This window comes from Carettochelys insculpta, chromosome 1, assembly GCF_033958435.1.
Source record: "Carettochelys insculpta isolate YL-2023 chromosome 1, ASM3395843v1, whole genome shotgun sequence".
NCBI lineage: Eukaryota > Metazoa > Chordata > Testudines > Carettochelyidae > Carettochelys > Carettochelys insculpta.
In genome coordinates, this window is record NC_134137.1 from 33,323,133 (window position 1) to 33,346,805 (window position 23,673).

At 46.5% G+C, this 23,673-nt stretch overlaps 1 protein-coding gene across 9 annotated transcripts in view; it reads right to left on the reverse strand.

Annotated features, from left to right (window-relative positions):
• Positions 1-23,673, reverse strand: part of MTMR2 (myotubularin related protein 2) — a 96,392-nt gene that overhangs the window by 16,263 nt on the left and 56,456 nt on the right. For 8 of the 9 annotated variants that reach the window (XM_074984394.1, XM_074984385.1, XM_074984386.1 and 5 more), the window contains 5 exons: positions 19,577-19,652; positions 15,769-15,863; positions 15,508-15,618; positions 13,392-13,493; positions 10,618-10,701 (listed from right to left, as the gene is read on the reverse strand). In XM_074984394.1, coding sequence (XP_074840495.1) covers positions 10,618-10,701; positions 13,392-13,493; positions 15,508-15,618; positions 15,769-15,863; positions 19,577-19,622 — 438 coding nt within the window. In that variant the 5' untranslated portion in view covers positions 19,623-19,652. The remainder of the gene's footprint in view (positions 1-10,617; positions 10,702-13,391; positions 13,494-15,507; positions 15,619-15,768; positions 15,864-19,576; positions 19,653-23,673) is intronic. The other variant, XM_074984388.1, reaches the window with a different exon arrangement.

Genomic DNA, 23,673 nt, shown 5'->3' on the forward strand with positions numbered 1-23,673 from the left:
CAAATCTTGTTTTGCTAAAGCTGGAAATTGCCAGATCAAAGAGCTGCAATTACCAGATCAAAGAGCTTACAAAGGGGACTGGATTCATACCAAAACTGCTTGTTAAAGGGTCACTTGCATCTTGCTCTTTAGCAGCTAGTACCAATCAGTTTTCAAGACAAGATGGATGTTGGGTCTAATCTGTTATAGTAAGGACTATGTTCTAGGACAGTCAGAATTCAGCTCATGCCTTGTCTTCACTGCAAAACCCAGCTGTTTTCACACTAAAATACCTAATTAGATGTCATGTCCTAAAGGAGAAAAGGCTTTGGAATATTTTACTTAGTGAATTAAGCCCTAGGTTTGAGGGAATTAGGGGTGGAGGAAGATGGTTGATCTCAAATCTATTGTCTCTTGATGGTCACTCAATAATGATGGTCACTCAATAATGTCATTGTCTTATTTGTGAGTCCACTGATGGCTGATCAGCCTGATTCTGGAGCTGCAGATCTTACCACAGAGAAAGAGAAGTTACTCACCGTAGTAACGGTGGTTCTTCGAGATGTGTCCCCGTGGGTGCTCCACAATAGGTGTCGGGCTTGCCCGGCGCCGCAGATCGGATCTTCCAAGCAGTTTCTGCCGGACCGCGCATGCGCCGGTGTGCACCGCTCCCTTGCGTGCTCTTGGCCATGTGCGCGATCCGGTCCCCGCCAGTTCCTCAACCAACCGCCTCGGGTGCCCCTGCAAAACACTAACAGAGATCCGAAGCGGGGAGGATGGGCGGGTAGTGGAGCACCCACGGGGACACATCTCGAAGAACCACCGTTACTACGGTGAGTAACTTCTCTTTCTTCTTCGAGTGTCCCCGTGGGTGCTCCACAATAGGTGACTACCCAGCAGTAACCCAAGATAGGAGGTGGGTAATCGGATGATGTGCAGCTTGTCCCTGAGAGGACCGCTGTAGAGAGACGGGTATCCTCTTGGAATACCCTGTGAAGGGCGTAATGTTTGGCGAAGGTGTCGTAGGATGACCAGGTCGCCGCTCTGCAAATGTCTTTTAACGCAACGCCCTTGAAAAAGGCTGTTGATGCCGCCACTGCCCTAGTGGAATGAGCCCTGGGAGTGGCCGATAAAGGAGTCTTTTTGAGCTCGTAGCACATTTTTATGCAGGATACAATGTGCTTTGAGATTCTCTGCGAGGAGAGACCTTCTCCTTTCGACTTGGGAGCGAGGGAGACTAGGAGTCTATCCGTTTTCCGGAAGGACTTGGTCCTGTCTACGTAGAAGGCTAGCGCCCTCCTCACGTCCAGGAGGTGTAGGCGCGCCTCTTCGTTGGAGTTATGAGGCTTTGGATAAAACGAGGGTAGAACAATAGGTTCGTTAATGTGAAACTCGGAAGAAACTTTGGGAACAAAGGCTGGATGCAGCCGTATGGTTACCGCCTCCTTGGAAAAAACAGTGCAGGGTGGCGTTGCCATGACTGCCGCGAGCTCGCTCACCCTACGAGCTGACGTAATTGCAAGAAGAAAGGTCGTCTTTATTGTAAGGAGGCGGAGGGGGACCGTGGCCAAGGGCTCAAACGGTGGTCCCATTAGCGTGGTAAGCACCAGGTCCAAGTTCCACAAAGGTGGAATCGGTTTCCAAGGGGGGTATAGGTTTACCAACCCTTTGAGGAACCTGGTAACCATAGGGTGGGCGAACACCGTGTGCCCTTCCTCCTCGTGTCTGAACGCCGAGATGGCGGCAAGGTGGACCTTCAACGAGGATAGCGAGAGTCCTCCTCTCTTGAGGTCCAGTAAATACTCTAGTATTGTATGTATAGGCACCAAAAGGGGGGCCAGCTGTTTGGTAGAACACCAAGCCGTGAAGCGAGTCCATTTCTGCTTGTAGGTCTTCCTGGTGGAAGTCCTCCTGCTACTTTCTAGGACTTGCTGTACTTCCACTGTGCACGTGCTATCTAGGGAGCTGAGCCATGGATTAACCACGCTTGCAGTCGCAGGCTTTGGGGGTGCGGATGCACTACGGACCCCTGGGCTTGCGTGAGCAGATCCGGCGCCACCGGAAGAGGCATCGGTGGACGGTCCGACATGCGCAGGAGTAGGGGGAACCATTGTTGTCAATCCCACGTTGGGACTATCAGGATCATCCGGGCCCTTTCCCTCCTGGCTTTCTGCAAGACTTTGTGGATCATCACTGTGGGAGGAAACGCATTAAGCAGGGGGCCCCTCCACGGGATCGCGAACGCGTGCCCCAGGGACCCCCATCCCAGTCCTGCCCTGGAGCAGAATCGTGGGCACTTCTTGTTGTGCTGAGTGGCAAACAGGTCTATCTGGGGAAAACCCCATGCGTGGAAGATCGGCCGTAGCAGATCGGGACGGATCTGCCACTCGTGTGTGAGTGCAAAACGCCTGCTCAGCTGGTCTGCCTTCACATTGTGCGCACCTGGCAAGTATGAGGCTTTCAAGAGTATATTGTTGGCAATGCACCAGTTCCATAAGCGGATTGCTTCCGCGCATAAGGCACGGGATCGAGCTCCTCCTTGCCTGTTTATATAAAACATGGTGGAGGTATTGTCTGTACTGATCCCGACGACTTTGCCTTGTATATGGTCTCGAAAGTGTCTGCAGGCGTTAAACGCTGCTCTGAGCTCCAGTATATTTATGTGTAGTGACTGTTCCGTGGGTGACCACAGTCCTTGAGTCACCTCTTCGCCCATGTGCGCTCCCCACCCTATGAGGGAGGCATCTGTAGTGAGAAAAACCGATATTTGCGGCTGGTGGAAGGGTACCCCTGTTAGCAGGTTCCTGGGGTTTACCCACCATTGCAGGGATTTGCGCACCCCCGCTGTGGGCGACACCACCCTGTGAACGGTGTGTACTGCCGGTTTGTATACACTCGCCAGCCAGTGCTGCATGCTGCGCATGTGTAACCTGGCATTCTGTACTACGAACGTCGCCGCTGCCATGTGGCCCAGCAGCTGTAAGCACGTCAAGACCGGCACCGTAGGGCTGAAGGTGATGACCTGCACGAGGGAGCCGATGGCCCGAAAGCGAGCCTCTGGTAGATATACTCTCGCTGTAACCGAGTTCATGCGAGCCCCTATGAACTCTATGTCCTGTGTGGGGTCTATTTTTGATTTTGCCAGATTGATAACCAGGCCGAGTGAAGAGAACGTGTTTGCTGTGACGCGTATCATGCGCAGAACCTCCCCCTTCGAGGCCCCTTTGAGCAGGCAGTCGTCCAGATACGGGAAAATAAATACCCCCTGTCTGTGCAGGTAGGCTGACACCACTGCCAAGGTCTTGGTGAAGACTCTGGGGGCCGAGGAGAGGCCAAACGGTAGGACCTTGTATTGGAAGTGTTCGTTGCCTACCATGAACCGGAGGAATCGCCGGTGAGCCGGATGGATAGTTATGTGGAAGTACGCGTCTTGTAAATTGAGGGCTGCGAACCAGTCTCCATCGTCCAGTGCTGTAAGGATGGAGGCGATTGTGATCATCCGAAAACGTTGCTTGCGCAGGTACCGGTTGAGGCCGCGAAGGTCTAAGATGGGCCTCCAGCCTCCTGTCTTTTTCTCCGTGAGGAAGTACCTGGAGTAGAACCCTTTCCCTTGCAGTTGCTCCGGCACTCTTTCCACTGCCCCTATGAGCATGAGATGGTCCACCTCCTGCCTGAGCCTCGCTACCTGGGAGGCCTCCTGGAGGCGGGGCTTGGGTGGAGGTCGTGACGGTGGGAGCGACTGGAAGGGGATGGCGTACCCCGTGGCTATGATCTCCAGCACCCATTTGTCTGTGGTGATCCTTTGCCACTGGTCGTAGAATGGTCGGAGGCGATGGTGGAATAGTCGCTTTGGATGACCTTGTGCGATGGTAGTGATGGCGCAACCCTGGATCTGTATGTCAAACTTGTGGCCTTTGGCCCCGCCCCGAGGACGCACGGCTCTGTTGTGAACGTCGTCTGGGAGTTCTGTACTGCTGGTGCTGTTGATGTCGCCCTTGCTCGTAACCCCTGTGGTACTGGGGGCGCTGTTGCTGGTACTGGTACCGTCTTTGTTGAGGGTAGTACCTTTTCTTTGTGTATGGAGGGGTGTAAATCCCCAGGGTCCTGAGTGTGGCTCTTGAATCTTTACTGGAATGAAGGACCGAGTCAGTTGATTCAGCAAACAGCTTCTGCGAGTCAAAGGGAAGGTCAACTATCTTTGCCTGCAGATCTCTCGGTATACCCGAGGTCTGGAGCCAGGACTCCCTTCGCATCACCACTGCCGTTGCTGTGGAATGTGCTGCTGTGTCCGCAACGTCCAGGGCAATCTGAACTCCCGTCCTCGAGGCCGCGTAGCCTTCTTGCACTATGGCCTTGAGCACCGGCTTTTTGTCCTCTGGAAGCGAGTCCATGAGGGAGATTAACCTGGAATAGTTGTCGAAATTATGGTTCGCTAAGTGCGTTGCGTAATTTGCCATTCGCAACGTTAAGGTGGAGGAGGAGTAGACCTTTCTGCCGAACAGCTCTAGCTTCTTGGCATCTTTGTCTGTTCCCCCTGTCCTGAATTGAGATGTCTTTGATCTTTGTTGCGACGACTCCACCACCAAGGAATTTGGCTGTGGGTGGCTGAACAGGAACTCCATGCCCTTCGCCGGCACGAAGTATTTCTTATCCGCTCTCTTTTGGACAGGCGGAATAGTCGCAGGGGTCTGCCATATCGTAGTGGCGGACTCTAAGATCGCTTCATCAAGCGGTATTGCTACTCTGGAGGAGGCCGGAGGTCTCAAATTTTTGAGGAGCTTATGGTGTTTCTCTTGCACCTCTGCTGTCTGGATGCCTTGCGTGAAGGCCACCCTCTTAAACAGCTCTTGAAACTGTTTGAGATCGTCCAGAGGATGGACGTCCCCCGGGGCCGTAGCCTCGTCCGGGAAGGAGAGCGAGGAACCGCTGGGGTACGTCTCTCTGGACCCTTCCGGTTCCTGCTGGAACACCCTCTCACTAGAGGTTTGCGAGGGAAAATCTCGGGGTTCCATAACCAGTCCCCCCTGAGATGCTTGAGTCTCTGTCCCTGGTCGCGATTGCCCTCGGGGGTACGAGATCGTCTGCGGGGATCTTTCCCTAGTAGATTGCCGATGGTGTCTATGCCCCGCGTGGTAGGGGTGACCATGGCAGTATAGGCACTGTTCTTGGGAAGGTGACCTAGACCACTCCCTTGGTGCATACCCTCTGCGTCTGGGGGAGGGAGATCGTCGAGACACTGGAGAGAGCGATTTTGCATAATAGTCCAGCGGTTCAAACCCCAGGAAGGGTGAAGGTGGTCCCAGCCAGGGTGAGGCTGGTTGCAAAAACAGAGAAGGGGGCTCCGGGTAGGCTAGGGGGGACCCCTGCCTTCTGGTTGGAGTCTGCAACATAAGCGGAGGGCTGTGAGAAAGCAACTCCACAGCCTTGTGCAGGGAGGGGCTGCAATGCCTCCTCTTGTGTGCAGCCTTCCCCCTCCCTTGAGGAGGTAACTCCGCCCCCTGACGTACAGGGGATCCCGGCCCCGTCCGCACCGTGCTCAGCACGCTCGAGGGCGGTGCCGCACGTGCGGTGTCCTCCGGTGCCTGCAGGCTGCGTGCCTGCGCTCTCTGCACCGCCGGTTCCCCGGGGGTCGGTGCCGCTGCCTGCAGTGCCGCCGGTACCGGCGCTTGTTTAGCCGCCGCCCTGCCTGCGGTGTGGGGCAGCTGGCTGATTATTGGAGGCTGAGCCGCTTCCATGTGGCTCTCCGTGCCGCCGCCGATCAGCTGTTGCTGCGGCTGGGGGCTGCTCGCTCCTCCTGTCCCGCTCGCTGTTGCTGCCGGCAGGGATCGGGCTGAGGAGACTTTCCTCCGTTTTTGCGCTGATGGGGTGAGGGAGGCAGCTTTCCTTTTATGGGCCCCAGAGGGTCCCTCCTGCTGCGGCCGCTCCGGCACGTCTGGCTGGAGGGCCTTGTCGAAAAGCAGCATTTTAAGCCGCATCTCCCTGTCTCTCCTTGCTCTGGCTGTTAATTTAGCACAGAAGGAGCATTTCTGTGCAACGTGGGACTCCCCAAGGCACCTTATGCATAGACTGTGCCCATCAGACGCTGGCATTGGCTCTCGGCAGGACTCACATTTTTTATATCCTGAAGAGGACATTGTTGGTGAGTCTTTCAGTTGTTAAACGGGTACTTAGCACCTTCTCTGTGCTGTTTTCCCCTTCTGATGGCCTGCCGCAGCAGGAGGGCTGATGGCCCTATGCTCCTGGCCTCCGGCGCTTGTTACTGGGACTGGATTGAAGCTGTCCCGCTTGTAGTTTGTTTGTTGTTTTTTTTTTGTTTTTTTTTTTTGAAAAATAACAACCGGCTAACTTGCAGTAGCCTAAGTACTTGAAAAAAACTTTAAAGAAAAACAGTTAAAGTCATTGAATACGCTACTTGGCCTTAGCCTAGTTCGGATTCCATCTGCAGCCGACGGCGGTTAAGAGGAACTGGCGGGGACCGGATCGCGCACATGGCCAGGAGCGCGTAAGGGAGCGGCGCGCACTGGCGCATGCGCGGTCCGGCAGAAACTGCTTGGAAGATCCGATCTGCGGCACCGGGCAAGCCCGACACCTATTGTGGAGCACCCATGGGGACACTCGAAGAAGAAAGGGCAGGTATTGGTAGCTGTTGGAGGGCTGTGGGGCAGTTTTTAACAAAGTTGCTGGTGTATGACAATGACTTCAATGCTGGTCATGTTCAACTCTTCCAGGATGCTAGTGTTCGTGCACCTATCCTCCTAAGAGATATTTAGGATTCTCCTGAGGCAGCATTGGTGATATTGTTCAAGTGCCTTCAAATGATGCTTGTATGTTGTCCTAGTTACACATGTATATAGTAGAGTTGGAACAACCACTGCATGGTATACAAGGAACTTTTTCTTGGGATAAATGTCCCAGTTCTCAAAGGCCCTTTATCTCAGGTGGGCAAAAGCAGAGCTTGCACAGCTCAGATGATGCTGGATTTGCACATCAATGTTGACTTTAGCAGAAAGATAACTTCCAAGGTATGGGAAGTGCTCTACATTTTCAGCGGTTCTCCACTGACTTTAATAGGAAGTGCATGAGATGGTCCCATCAGCAAGAGTTGATGGAGAACCTTGGTCTTTTTGATGTATAGCACGAAGCTGAGATTTTTATATGCTTCAGTAAAGACACTTATGATTGTCTGAAGGGCTGTGGGAGAAAGAGCAACAACCACATTGTCATCCGCACACTAGTGCTCCGCGTTTGAGGTTGTGGAGTCTTGCTTTTAGCCTTCAGCCTCCGAAGATTGAAAAATTTCCCATTCATTCCATAGACAGTCTTCACGTCACCTGGAAGCTTGCCATTGATGAGGTGAAAGGTCATGGAGATGAAGATGCAGAACAGTCATGGGGCAATGACGCAGCCTTGTTGGACTTCTGTTTTGGCCTCTAAGAGGTCACTTTGGGATCCATTGTTGCTCAATACTGGGGCAGTCATATTATTGCAAAGCAGCCTCAAGATGCCAATGAATTTTTTGGGGCAGCCAGTCTTTGAGAGGATGGTCCACAGGGCACTATGACTGAGCTGAATGCTTTGGTGAGGTTGTTGAAACTCATATATAAGGCTTGGTTTTGCTCATAAAATTTTTCTTGCAGTTGCCGGGTGGTGGACGTCATGTCCGCTGTTCCTTGGAATGGTTGGAAACCACACTGGGATTCTGGGAGAATTTCTTCTGAGAGTGGCAGGAGTCAGTTTGCAGGATCTGAGCTAAGATTTTTCCCTGCCATTGCCAGAAGGGAAATGCCATGACAATTTTCACAGTCTGCCTTGTTGCCCTTCTTCAAGATACCGACGATCAGAAAGTCTCTGACATCTCCATATATTTGGGAGCATTGATCTGTCTGTGAGTGTGTGTATCTGCCTGTGTCTGTTCGTTTGTTTAAGAAATCCTCCTAAGCAGTTAGATCTAGGACCACCAAATTCAGTATGCAGCTTCCTCTTACCATACTTATAACCGGGTCAGGGTTTGATTACGCCAGGACAATGGGAAGTGCCTGGAATGCACTGTTTCTCACGGGGGTAGCAGGGGTTATGGGATGGAAAGCAGGGACAGGTATAATTTATACTGACCACAGGAAGGCAGCAAGGGGCCAGAGATGGGGAGTAGAACAGTTATAACGTCACTGGGACAGCAGGGGGCAGGGTTGGAGAAAGACACTCCTGCCTACTTTATATTTGAGAGAGCTTGCCTGTCTGTGTCCCCACCAGTTGACGGACATGCTCCCCTTCCCCCAGCTGTCCCCATAGAAAGAAGCGTCTCACCTGGCTCCAAGCTGCCCACATGATGAACCCCTCCTTCCCAGCCCCACCCCAGAACAATGATTTAAATAACAAAAAACAAAAATGAACTGAGTTAAGGGCCCCAGCAACACTGGCTAAATTTTCTAGTAAATAAACACCTATGTATTGTCTCCCTTCTGATTTTACACAGAGAGATCTGTCTCGATAGAAATAACCCACTTTTCCTGCAGAGGAGACATAATCCTGGGCAGTATTTACACTAGGAAGAAGTTGGTACGGTTCCCCCACCCTGAGCCCTGAACATCTACACTGGAATTTTCTAGCCTGGCAGCCCAAGCCTTGTGAGACCAAGTCAGCTAATCCAGGCCAGTCTGGCCATGCCCTGGGTCTTTTACTTCCATGTAAATGTACCTGTAAAGTTTTTTTGTTTTTTTTTAATTTCATGTTAACCGGCTCCCAGTTAACTCAAAGTAGTTAATACATTTGTAAAAGCCAGTCTGGATACAGCCCAAATTTTGCTCCAGACTATAGACATTTGTAACTCACCCTGTGTAGGCTGAGCCCTTAAAATAGCCAGCAAGACATATTTTTAATATATTGATGTTGTGCCTTTTTTTGTAAAAAAGAGAAGCCCGTACTCAGCCAGCTCCCACCTACCCCACCAGCACAGCCAATCCCACGGCTGGGCATGCGAAGGTGCTGCTAAGTAATAGCTCAAAAAAAGCACTGTATTGATGCATATATTTTAACACTTATGTAATTTTTCGCTTTCCAACTTCCTACTTCAAAGAGTTTTCAAAAATTGTTTTAAAAGTGCTTTAATTTTAAAAGGAAAAAAGCAAAGGCCCTTAGAAAACTGTAAGTTAAAACCAATTTAAGAATGAGGGAAAAACCTTAACACTCATCACTAAATAGGGGCTGATCTACACGGAAAACTTACATCGGTATAGCTATGTTCCTCAGGGATGTGAAAAATCCTTACTGCTAGTGTAGACTGTTCTACACTAAAAGAAGAATTCTCCCATCAACCTAGCAACTGGTTCTTGGGGAAGTGACTTACATACAGGGATGGGTGAACCAAGGTAGTGGTTTTAAATCTAGAGATACTATAGAAAGCTCAATGGAGTTCAGTTTACACTAGCTAAATTAGTACTTGTTTCAGCAACTGCCAGAAATGGTGTGGCCCAGCATTTCCCAAATCGTGTTCCACCAAATACTGGTGTTCCGTGAAAAAAAATTGATGCTGGCAATATTTTGCCTTCTAAAATATGAAATATAAAATTATGTGTGTATCAAAAATACTTAGGTATTTGAATAGTATTTAGTTCATAGGTATATCAGTATTTATAATGCATTCATAATAGTAGAGTTATTATGTGACTTGTGCTGAAACAATCAGAGTTGATTTGGATTGTTTCAGTGCGAGTTGCGTTCAGAGAAATCACGTGATGATGCACCTAATATGAGGATCCATCCTTCCAGCATTGTTCCTAATATTAAGCAGATTTGTGACCAAAAGATGCAAAAACTCTCTTCCCATTAAAAAAAATTTCAAAGGTTACTTATTTTTATTTTCCAGTAGCTTTCTGTAAAAATAACAAATTTATAAAAACACAAAATATAAGAATATTCTTCCATACCTAACTTGCTTTGCGTTTCTTTTTCATAAAAATGTTCTTTAAGCTTTAAGGAAGGACAGTCCTTTTTGAATAATATTGTCCGTTCTATTTTTGTACAAAAGAACAACACTAACCATCTTTCTTTCAGCTGTTATACTGATGCTTTGTTTTGCGTTTGTACTTAATTTTTAATTTTTATACTTAATTATAGGGTTGCTAACTGTCTTCCTATGAGAAGGACATTAGTTGTTCATTCAGATGATTCTCTCTTGTTATTTTTTGATCTTTGTAAAATAAAAGACATCTAAAAAACTAACTCCTTTAAATCAACTTTTGAGCATTACATGTGCAAGTTTTTCGATATGAAACCCTCCACCTCCTCACCCCCGACCAGCGTCTGTGTGTTCCATCAATATATTCCAAGCTCAGAAGTGTTCCGGGGACATATTAGCTGGTGTAACCAACAGTTAGGCAGGGCCAAAGATGTTTTTATCACACGATCATGAAAATCTGTTTAGTGCAAGCTAAATCCCATTTGCAGCAGTGTTTCAGGCATTGTTAGGGCTGTGCAGCTTTACTTCTGCTGCCAGTTGCTTGGAATACCAATACCTTGACCCTGCAGACATTTCATGGTAGGATTATTCCTCCTTACATACAATGAGTAATTATAACACAAAAAAGACCTTTAATTCTGAAAAATAATGTATAGGAGCAAGAATGTTAAACAAACACTTACCTGTCTTCTGTATTCCAAAATAGGGTCATACACCTTCCAGCCGTTTTCTGGGAAAATCTCTTTGTATTCCAATGCAAAAAGGGGCTGAGAGAAAGAACATTTACCATTAAATGCTCAATGTTCATTTTCCATGTTATTTGACATCTCAGACAATAACCTGTGATTCCTCTTTTATTTCTACAACACTGCTTTCCTTTATGGCTTTGTAAAGTAATTGACACTCCCATTGTACAGTGTAATTAACACACCAATGCACAGCCCTCCGTGTTCGCTATCACACTGATCTATTATCTCCTACGTCACTGGGACAAAAGATGTTTATTATTAAAGGAAGATCACTTGTGTGGCAAGAAGACTCCCCTCTCACATTCTGCAGAGGTACATCCTTTACCCAGCATCTGAAGCAACAACTGCATGATCATCACATCCTTGAATGGACCAGCTCTTCTGCAGGTGTAAGGGCAGTCAGCCAAGTACTGACTGAGCCTCTGACAGATTTCATTGTTTCCCGAAAATTTGATCCATTACAAGCATGTGTGCATCAGTGAGAAAAGTCCACACCTGGGTGTCTCAAATACATTGTGACTAATTGTGCAGTGCCATAGAGGAGTTGCATTTCCTTAACACATGAAGAATATCCTGTATTTTTGTTACACAACATGGCATGATCCTGCAACTTGTTGCCTGTGAACACAACAATCTGTCTGCACAGAGCCCCACTGAAGTAGATAGGTCTCACTCAAGGGAGGTCCCAGGGGGGCTCTCTCACAACAGCAGGTCTTGAGGGTGCAGGCACAGAATGCACACACAAAGTTGCAGAACTGGGAGATACACACATTTCAGAGCTGGAAGGACCCTGAGAGATCATCGAGTCCAGTCCCTTGCACTCACAACAGGACCTCACTCATCACCATCCTGGACAGATTTTTTGTTTTTTTTAAATTAAATCTGACCTACCCCGGGAAGGCCCCCTCCAGGGCTGAACTCACAACCCTGTGTTTGTAAGGTCAATGGTCTAACCACCGAGCTATCATTCCCTGCTCCAACAATTTCATATAAAACGGGATAAACTGCTGCTGTAACTCCTGTGAAGCCAATGACAAGACTCCCCATTAACTTCAACAGAAGCTGGATGAGGCTCTGAGGTCATACAGGCATTTAATAATAACAATAACGATTTACACTTACATAACACTTTCCATTGGCAATCTCGGTGCTTTACAGATACTAATCAATAAAATCGTAGCACTCCTGAAGAGCAGGAAATTTATTATTATTTTAGAAATGGGGAAGAAAGACAAAAAGGTGGCTAAGCGAAGATCACCCTGGAAGCGCATGACTGATACATGAATACAGTCCAACCTCAGGACTCTTGACCCAGTTAGGGACGAAGAGCCACAGAGAGAGTGCGAAGAGCCACATATTATAAATTTATGTTTATCTATCTATCTATAGATATAATATATATCTGTAGATAGATAAACATAAATATAATATGGGGCTCAATGCCCTCTCCCTCCTCCAGAGCCATGCACCCCCAAACCACCCCACTCTAACCCAACCCCCCACTTCACCAGAATCAGGCACCCCATATCACCACTATAATCCAATCCCCCAACTCTCCCCAAGAGCCAGACCCCCGCCCAACTCAGTGCCCTCCCCCAGAGCCAGACCCCCGCCCAGCTCAATGCCCTCCCCAAGAGCCAGACCCCCGCCCAACTCAATGCCCTCCCCCAGAGCCAGACTCCCACCCAAGAGCCAGACCCCGCCCAACTCAATGCCCTCCCCAAGAGCCAGACCCCCGCCCAACTCAATGCCCTCCCCAAGAGCCAGACCCCCGCCCAACTCAATGCCCTCCCCCAGAGCCAGACTCCCACCCAAGAGCCAGACCCCCGCCCAACTCAATGCCCTCCCCCACAGCCAGACCCCCGCCCAACACAATGCCCTCCCCAAGAGCCAGACCCCCGCCCAACACAATGCCCTCCCCAAGAGCCAGACCCCCGCCCAACTCAATGCCCTCCCCCACAGCCAGGCCCCCGCCCAACTCAATGCCCTCCCCCACAGCCAGACCCCCACCCAACTCAATGCCCTCCCCCAGAGCCAGTCACCCTCTTTAGACCCTACCCCACCCACACTCTGACTCTATGCCAGTGACTCACCAGAGCCACCACTGCTGCTGCCACTGAGTGCTTCTCCTGCCAAGTGCTGGGGTGTGCGCGTAAGTGGTGGATGGCACTCCAGGTGTGCAGCTCTGAGGAGAAGCCACATTTAATGGCTCAACAAGCCAGGGTTTGGCCACCCCTGGCCTAGTGTTTTAATCACCTGAACAGAACACCTCAGTCTAAGCAGAATTTTGTCCACAAAGGGTATGTCCATGCTACAACTCAAACCTGAGGTTGGCCCAGGCCAGCTGACTTGGGCTTGCAGGGCTCAGGCTAAGAGGCCATTAAACTGCTGTGTAGATGTTCAGGTTCAGGCTGGAGCCTGGGTCTAAGACCCCGAGAGGTGGCAGGGTCTGAAAGATCTGGATGCAAACTGAACCCAAACATCTACTCTGCAATTAAACAGCCCTTTAGCCTGAGCCCCATGAGCCCAAGCCAACCAACATACGCCAGCCCTGGGATTTTAACTGCAGTGTAGACATACCCAGAAATGACTTCAGATCACCTTTTCCCCACTCAACTAAAACCACCCCATAAAAACAGTGCACTATCTGAATGAAACTGTGCACCAACATTCTTCATCTACCCATAAATGCAGGAGAAGTAGCCTACCAAATTATTGGATACCGGAAAGGCGTATTTCATTAGGTTCTCAAATATGGACCGCCTAGTTCGTCCCACAGGTTTATGAGCAAACCGTAGGTTTCGAATGTCCTAGAAAAGTTAAGCAAAGCATCACATTACACTGTTAGCAAACTTTAAAAACAATGTGCATGTGCACAATGATTCTGAGGAATCCAAAAAGAACTGAAATACAGAATTACAACCCTAGTTTCTAAAGCTAAATAGTTCCTATGAATACAGTAAATGGCACAGCTATACCACCAAGACCAACATACTTTACTCTCCTACAAAACCAAACTTCTGAAGCTAGACAAAGCCAGGTTCCTAAGTTTCACCCAAAGGGGAGCAATTCCTCACTTAAAACACAGAGATTTGCAATGAACAATTTAAGAGCCTTCAGTAACCAGTGGAAAATGGTGGTGAGACTACAGGCTTCATATACATGAATATACCTCTTCATGTAAGAGGAGCTAGATTTAAAACACAAAAATCAGAGAAAGAGCAAACGAAAATAGATGTCTGCCCTGACTGTATCTGCAGAGGAACTTTCAGGGGACATGATGACCAGAGAAGACTGCATTTTGGCAAGGTCTACCCTAGCCATGGGAGACTGAACGCTTAAGTTCGATCTCCCAGGGCGCCATTTCGTGCATATGCAAAATGACATGTTCCTGGATCAACATCAAACCCGAAACTCCTTGCTGTGACCCACAATAGGCAGGAGTTTTATATATTCATTGACTAAGCAGTGGTTAGATTTTAGGCAATGATATGCTGGTGGTATTAAGATTGGATGGTTAAGTAATGCCAAGATGACTGGACAGGTATTGTTTTCATATCCTTCCTTCACCACCATTATATATAAGAGGGGAAGACTGGTTAATAAACTGGAGGGAGATTTGTGTGCTCTCTAGAGCTGGCAGGGAATTTTTCAAATAATCTTTTTTGGTTGGGAAATACTGAGTCACTGACACCAACACTTTTCAAAACTTTGCAAGAAAATATATTATTTTTCCTAAACCTTTCATCTGGAAAGTTTTTCAGGTCCAGGATGGAATTTCTGGTGAAAACCCATCCCGCAATATCCTGATTCAGAGCTGGCACTTGAACTAGGATCTCCCAAATGCCACAAGATTTGCCTCACTGCCAAGGTATAGAGTGTCTGTCTGTCTGTCTCTCACACACACACACACACACACACACACACACACACACACACACACACACACACACACACACACACACACACACACACACACACACACACAACCTCTCCTGTTGGAGCTGCTCCAGTGGGCCCCTCCTAAGGATGCCTCAGAGATCAATAGACAGTGAAGGCCCAGTGATTCAGCAGGGCACATGGAACATGTGATCCCTGACGCCGTGTTTGGGACAGTAACTTTCCATGCACATTGGCTGAGGATATAAAAGGAGACTGTGAGATCATTTCTTTGCCTCTTTCCTGCTCCACACATCTGGATTGCAATTTCTAACAAAGGGGGAAGCTTTGAACAATAGACTGAAAATACACCCCAGTTCCCACAGCCAGTCTTTTCAGTGATTCTGTGAGACTTACAGCAGGTTTAACATCCTTGCTATTATCCTGGTCTACAAACTCTAAAATCAACTGTAATGTATTTGATTCACTTTAAACACTTAGTAACTTCCTTCCCTTTTTTAAAAATAATTTTCAGATTTTAGTTTACTGAAGAATTGGCTACCAGCGTGGGTTTTAAGTAAGAGATGAAGTATATTTTGACCAAGGGCGTGGGTCTGGTTCATTGAAATTGGATGAACCCAATCTATGTGATTGCTTCTGGTTTTAATGACAATTTAGCACAGAAGTCTGGTTAGTCTAGATGGTGCACAAGGGCCTGAAGGGAACTGTCTGGGCTCCATAACAACCAGCACAGTATTTTGGAAGCCTACATTTGTTACTAGCTTGCTGAAATCTTATGACAGTGTGTACCCCCCATTTGGTGAGTAGGCCCCATTTTCTGGCAGTCTGACCTGAGCTGGACCTCTTAGTTGTGTTACCTACCAGACAGTGACAACTTCCTTTAAAAAAAACAAAACCAAAACCCTTCTCCCATAGCTCATTTACCTTGCATACGATCTCCAGTCCATACGAATTCTCACCACGGCTGGAAGCGCCGCCAATTTTCTCCACTCTGTTGATCACACCTAAAGGAGCATCTAGGACAAACGGAGGGTCCTGGAGACCATTGACATTTATTAATTTAAATGGGGGGGGTCACCCCAAACCAGCCAACAAAACATATAACTGCTGTTTATACAGAGTCATAACAGGGCCCAGGGCTACGGAACATACAGGAGACAGGAATGAAATGGTTACCAAGCTTACCCTTTCCATGCTTTTGAAATATAATCTGTAATTTGTAACCGTCAGGGTTCCTCTCACAGCACCAGTGAATGGGCAGATGTAAGTCACATCTTTGGCTTAGAAGTGAAAGAAAGAGAAAAGCAGCCAGTGCACATTTAAGTTTAATCAATGAGAGCAAAAACCTGACTATAGTAACTTACATTTACAGCTTATGACTTTCAACGCTTGTCTACACTGTTTTTTGTTTTTGCTTTTTGCTGAAAAACCCCTTTGTTTCCAGAAAAAAACTCTTGTGTCCACACTGCAAGCTTGTTATGCTAGAATAACAGGCTAGTTAACTTGAAATAGTAACTCCTCCAAAATGAACAACTTTCGCCAACCCCCTCTTTCAATTTCGAAATTAACTCAGTGTGCACTAAGCAGAGGTAATTACAATTAATAGGCCTCCAGGGAGGCATCCCATCATTGCTCTTTTGAAATTGGATTCTCTAGTTTGAACACTCCATTTCAGAATGTTCTTGCAGTGTGAATGTTCTTTCCAGAAAAATCTTATTTTGAAGTCAGAACCTCAAAACAAGTTATTGCTGAAAAACCCTGCAGTGTAGACATAGCCTCAACTGGGCAGGCCCAACGAAATCAATAACACTACTTGCATGAGCAAGTGCTTGCAGGTGTGATCAAGATTTGCATGGTCCTGCTGAGAATTTTGAGTTCAATTTCTATTACTGTTAATGTAAGGGTGCAAAGGAAAGGTTATCTGTGCTCAGGTACGAACCTGAACCTGTATACAAATACCACTACATTAACACATCTCTAGGTTACACACATTGCTTTTAGTATCACAGTTTAGGCAATAATCATCCAGGAATAAGGCAGAAGTTTGCAAAGGAAAGGGCCTTGAAGTGTTATCATAAAACATGCACCACACTTAACACCTACAGAAATCTTGTAGTACACCTGTGTAATTTTAAGAGCCTTTTGAGCACCCCCCCCCTTTTTTTTTTGCTGCTAACACGCACACACACAAAATCAATCCTTTGATCTCTGCATGGGTGTACACGATGAGATGGATGAAATGTGTTCTCAATTTTGTAACTAGAAAAAAGAAGGGGGTAAAACAAAAGAAAACAACAGTTCACAAAACCAAAGAACCAGAAGTTGCTCAGCTGATTCATAAAAATAAAGCGATTCCTATTTATTAAACACCCTAATGAGGTCAGGGAGGACCCCATTGTGCTGGATGCTACACAACCATAGAAAAGAGAGCATCGCTGCCCTGACGGGCAAAGAGCTAACATTTTGTAAAAATCAGCATCAAATTAAACATTGATCATGATCAGGCCATGATATCAGTTCAGATACCGTCACAAATACCAGAAGCCACTTTCCCCAGCGCTGCTTTTAGCATGCTTAGGTGCTGATCTTTCAATTAACTCTGAGTCAGTGAGTCATTTCTGCATCGGATTGGCCTCAGTGTGTCTGCCTGCATCAAGTCCATTGCAGGGTAAGGACTTCAAATAAATCATAGCTCTGCTGAAGTCAAGGCAGCTACACCAATTTATACCAGCTGTGGATCTGACTGAAGGCGTTTATTTGCCAATTGCCAATGATTTTAATGTTCAATTAGGCATTAATCAATCCACCACAAATGATTTTTTTTTGGTTTCAGTGGTGAGGACTCAAAACAGTCCCCTTCTGAAAAGGCTGTCAATGCTTCTCATTCGTTCCAGGCAAGTGGTGCCACTGGCCCTCTGCTGGGAACACTTCCCCTGCCAACCCTGCTACTTCGTGTCAAATGAAAACGCCAACCGTCAAGTGGCTTTTTTACCCCCACTCCAATTAATGCCCCACCACACCTTGTGTCACCAAAGCGCTCTGAAGGCTCTGTACAATGGCAACTCTTTCTAGTGCTCTGCAGTGATGGGTACCAGCACTCCCTCGCCACCTGAGACACAAACAATCCTTTCAGAAAAGACGTATTCACTACAGCTGCCAAATCCAAGCAGCCCACAAAGACCAGACCTCCTTTAGAAACTCCAGCTTCCAAACCCTAAGGGAGCCATTCGTCATGGGTTGTTTAGGGCCCGAGACGGGTGACTCGCCAGTGAAGTCAGCAGGACAGCTTGTTGGGCAGTTCGGTGACAGAGTGTGGCTGCCACTGAGTTGCCCGCATTGCATGGGGAATCAATACAGTCAGCTCTGGGATCGTCGGGACAGGATGGGGACATGATCTGAAGCAATTTGTGTTGCTCATCAATGACCCCTTGAGGCAAGTCAGGAATTACAATGGCAGGCTCCTACCCTGGTAGAGTACACAGAGCCCTGATTGGTTACTTCAGCGCTCTTGTTATCGGAGAGGTGGTGGAGGTGGGGAACTGGAGTAACTGAGGGAGCAGGGAATTTTTTATGGCGGGAAAAATGTTGACAATCGCAACCTGTTTTCTCACTGAAACTTTGATCAACCATTTTGTTCAGTGTGTGAATTTTTAATCTTTTTGACCAGTTCTAATTAGTTCTTAGAGTGTTTTTCATGGAGCAATCCCAAGGAATTTTACAATGAAAAGGAAATACTGGAAACCAAACAATGGAGAGGGTAATTAGGGTGTTCGGAGTTTACTTATGAAGTGCTGAGCTGTATACGCAGAACTTCATTAAGCAACCCCTCCCCCCCCACTTCTAAACTTCGACGTAGCAGCTCGTGTCTAGCTGTGGCTCACCCACCGGTACATTTAAGTCCTGGGACAACTTCAAAGTCTCTTTACTCCTCAAAAGTATGCAGCGCAGCACTTCATTAGTAAACTCCCAACACCCTAATTACCACCCTTCCTTTGAAGGAGGGTGGTAGTGTAGATACAGCCTAAATCATTTACGTGGAAAAAAAAAATTAAAGTACATTAAAATCTACCCTTATGGAAAAGTCCTATACAATAGGAAGGACTCTAAAAACAACAGCATTGAGTCAAAAATGGTATTTCAGTTATGGAATCCTATCAACTGGTTTAAAAATTCTCTAATTCCCTATTATATTCCACAGCGCTTGTTATCTTCCTGTATTTTGCTTATAATATCTATATATTCTGAAATCTCTTTTACAGACCTGAATACTAGTTTACCTATATATTTAAATAGCTCCCCAGGAGCTCTCCAGAGTATGTCTACTCAGCCAAGAAAGTGAAGTTGCTCTCCTTAGATTTCCTTGAAAATGTCTCCACTCTCTCAAAAACTGAAGATATTTAACAGCTACCCTCATGTGAAAAATAACACGCACCCATGTGGCATAGGATGGTTTAAAAGAGTATCTCCAACCACTGATTATTACTCGATGCTTGGAGATTTCTGGGGAAGGACATGAGTGTTAGCGCAGCTTATCAGTCATGGCCTATTCTTCTAAGACTACTCATGGTTATTTTTAGGGGGAAAAGAAGAGGCTGGGGTAAGAGACCTGCCATGTCTACTATCCAATGCTGTTATTTAGAAGACATACCATTTTAGAACCCCCCAAGACAAATCAAAGCATGAGAGATGTGACCAGAATTTAATTCCGCAGGATTCACCAGCAAAGTTATAGTCCTCAGTCACATCAGAGAATCTGAATGCAAAAACCACAGAACAATACCAAACTCAAGAACCCTAAGCTTACCTATTCTCCTTTTTTCTCAGTTAAAGGCAATGTTGATTTGCAGGGCAAACTTGGCTAGTGGACAGACTGTGGTTAATTAGCGTTGCACAGGCCAGGGGAGACAATGAATCAATTTGACACAAACTAAGGATTATGGGAATTCTGTCTAATCATAAAAAACAAAAACAAAATTAGCGCTAGTTCACATACCCATGTCTTTAATGGTCTCTCCTGGCAACAAAGGAGGTTCTTCCATTTCAGCTAATTTATTAGATTCCCTCAGGACCTACACAAAAAGACACAGAAAAAGAAAAGAATTAAATTAAATTTTCATATATCAAAACCTTAACCCTTTGATGAGCATATGATTGGTAAATAGCATGGACAGTAACACCCACAGCACTCTGATAAGAAGGTCCGGTCATTAGGTCAAAACTAGGTTACACACCAGACTGAAGTCAGAGTTTGCAACACCCAGTCCTTCTTATGTCAAGGGGCTAGGGCCCCATGAGAGAACAGCAGAGAACCATCTACTTCACCTTGTATCACCTGGGCATTCCCCCTTCATAGGTGGATCCTCATCTACCCTACCAGTGCCTGTCTGTCCCTTTGGGAGTTGCTGAAGCAGCACAAAGGGAACAGAGTGAACTGAGAACCTGGCCCAACCTTCCTTTATTTTCCAGCAGATGGGGGGCGTGCATCCTTTGGAACAGATTTCTCTTTCAACAGAAAAAAGGACACTTGGCTTTGTGTGATGCCACCATCACTTACTGACATTTGTAGCATCTGAACCCGGAAAATTCTTATCATCTGAAAAGTTCTATTAAAACCAGATGCACTAAAGCTCACCACTGCAGAGTGAGGGCTGGCTGACATGTCTATGCAACACCCTATGGGTTAGTAAACTTTAGCACAAGTGAGGATCATTAGCAGGCAAGAGAGGACATATGGGGAAAGTTAGTGAGCAGCCGTACTGGAAATGCACAGGAGAGTGGATGGAAACGGTTGCACTCCCTTTCCTGGAAAAGAACGCTTTTACTAGCAGTAAGCACAAACATAACAAGCTGTCTGCTTTATGAGGAGTTTGATAGAAACTAACTATCTACCGAAGCCAGTTTACTGACATTAACAGGACAGTCAGCTGTAAGCATTTGCAGAACTGGAATGTAATACAGACAAAACCAAAAACGAAGTACTTCACAACCCCTCACACAGAGAGGAATTGGAAATGAACCCCAAAGGAGGTCTCCCAAAATAAGTGGAAGTTAAACAGGACATGGAAAGGGGCTTAGTATGCAAGGAAAAGGAGAGCCTGCCCCAAGCACTGGAGCTGAAGTACAGTTACTAAGCTGGCAGAGGGAGGAGACAAAGGGAGGAAATCTCAGTTGTTTAATATACACAATTTACTTGCACTTGTCTGAACTTCTTTTTTGTTGTTTCTATCTGACATCTGCGCAGACAGTTCTGCACAGTAAGCCATCAAGAAATGATAGCCAAGGCCACGTGATCTAATCTGGGCTATGCGTGAGTTGAGACTCTACCAACAGGGAGAAGTCACGTCCTCCTTTTATGCAACTTAAGGGGATGCTACAGTTCCCTAATGAAACTGCTATTTAATGGCTACTGCCAACATTATGGTCAGGATTAACAGCCTCCTTTCACCAAGCCAAACTTGGCCTTTTTGTTGGCTTCCCCATCCAACTAATCCTCTCTTCACTAAGCCCCACACTCTAAAGATTTTAAACAACCACCACCAAAAAGACCACACTTCTAAAAGGGCCAACATGGTGACACAAACATGACTTTTGCAAACCACTACTCTATTCGCTCTGCTTAGAGTTTATACCTATTTCTTGCACTTGGCGGCTACCAGTCTCAGCTGGTCCCTCAGCACACTGGAACAAACATTATAAATAGTAATACCTTTTGCATTCCCAAACTCTGGCTCTCATTCATTCACTTTTCAAAGTTACCTTGTCAATTTTGCACAGGCCAGTTTGACACTGACACCTGGGACTGTATGTGTGTGCGCCCAGGGGGAGAGAGTAACAGAGAAGGGTGTGATCTAAAATGGATTTAAAAATTAATCTTCCAGCTAACAATTTATTTGCTGATAAAATATCAATGGATTCAAAATTCAGTACCAAAAGGGTCGTAATCCTTTAAGCTCTCTCACTAAACTATTTATCTAATGGATTGCTTTCATGGGTTATGCAAGGAAACATTCCCAATTATTCTATCTAGAATGATTTTTAAAAACACAGTTCTTCTGAGGGTACGTGCACACTTCAATTCTTTCCTGAATCAGGGCCTTGTACTGTAAACTCTCAGGACAGAGACTGTCTCTTACTGTGTGTCTGTGCAGTGCCTGGCAACCCAGGGCCCCAATTCTCTGGGCACTACAGTAGTGTACATAACCACAATTAGGGTTTTCTTTTTGCATATATGACATTGTTTAACACCCCCAGAACGCAATAAGCAGCATGCTCTTCTAGCAAGGTATCCCAAGATTCTCCTCATAGAGTCTTAAGAGCTCCTGCATGCCAGTTGACAAAGGGTGCACAAAACACACTGAGGATATCTAGCTAAACGATGTTTTGTAAGGTAGCATATAAAAACTGGTGACAGGCCGGTCACAACTATGACTGAGGGATACATGTATGGGTTGTGTAGTCACAGTTGTGTATGTGGTCTGGAAATAGGTTTGAATGTAGCTGATACACAAGCCTGCCCTAGACAACGGCATGTGGATTTACATGTCTGCACGGATCAAGCTAACAGGCGCATGAAAAATAGCTCGGCCTGATTACAAGTGAAGGGCAAAGAAAGTATATTTGCATTGAAGGTAAACGAACTGGTCAAGCTAACAGAGAAAGCACACTGACTTGGGGATGAAGGAGAGGCAAGGTGCCTGCACCCCACAGAAGAAGCAGAATAGGGAGAGGAACTCAGTCTGTGTTTACGTTTCGAAGGATACAATTAAAAGATTTTTGGGGCTATAAAGGAAAGAAAGGGAACTCCTTTGTTGTCCATCACTTAAGGGGCAAAAGGGGCTGTGGTCTTGGAATATGTGACAAGAGAATCCCCCAACCATGTGGGACTGGGGATGCTGAGAAACGACGGTAGGTGCAAAACTACCTGAACCAGGATTGTAACCTGTTACGTTTTAGACATTAGGAAGCATTTTAGATGTAACTATTTTCTGTTTCTATTGTCTCTGCTTAGCGTCACTTTGCTCTTCTTTCCCAATAATCTTACTCTTGATTTAGTGCTGCTACATTTAAGTAAGGAATGCATCTTCTGCATAGTGTATCCTTTCTCTTCAGGGTCTGTGGCCTTGGCACATTCTAAGACAGGGGCTGGGTACTGCAGAGGAACACTCTTCCAGAGTGTTTGGGAACTGGGGTTCACAGCATGTTACCTGCAAGACAAGGTTAAGAATGGCAGAGTCTCAAGGAGTTTGCTGGGGCAGTGGACAAACTGGTGTAGCAGGGACTGACACATACAGTTTTAATTCCACAAATCTCTCTCTTGATGAGGCAGGGGATAACACAGTGGCTTACAGTTCTGAGCACTCCAAATAAAGAGTTACAGCCTCCTTCCCTATCTCCCCTCCTTGGACTATCAGCTGCCTTTGGACAAAATCATTCTTTCCTCCTGATTCTACTGTTCTCTGTGGCCATGTGTAGTTTTCCCATGGCACTTATTCTTTCCAGTGAAACTCTAGGTAAGGCAATGTTACCATGATGTATGTGTTAAAATCTATTAATAACCCAGGATACTGTAAAATGGGAACTAAAAGATCTTAGGGGAAAAATGGAAGCAGGAATCTTATTGTATTTGCTACAGGAAATACCAGAGGCCCAATTCTCCATCACTGAAGTCAATGGGAGTTCTTCACTTAGGCTATGACTAGACTAGGGGGTTTTGTCAGCAAAATGGCCATTCTGTCGACAGTAAGTCACCAGAACACACCACTTTTGTCGACAGCTGTACCCTGCTCGCTGCAAGGAAGAACACCTCTGTTGACAGAGATCTGTCAACAAAAAGCCAGTCTGGACATTCCGGGGGCCTTCTGTTGACAGACGGGGCTTCCAGGACACTGTGCAACCCTGTCCGCTGTGCTTCTAGTTGGTTATTTTGCCGATAGAGCGGCCAAACATTCCAGCTACTCTCTGTCGACAGAGCGGAAAGCTCTTGAGATCCACTTGGCAGTTTGGCCATGATCTGTCAACAGAAGTTTTGTCAGAAGATATCTTCCGACAAAAACTTCTGTTGACAAATTGTTCTGATAGACATAGCTTCAT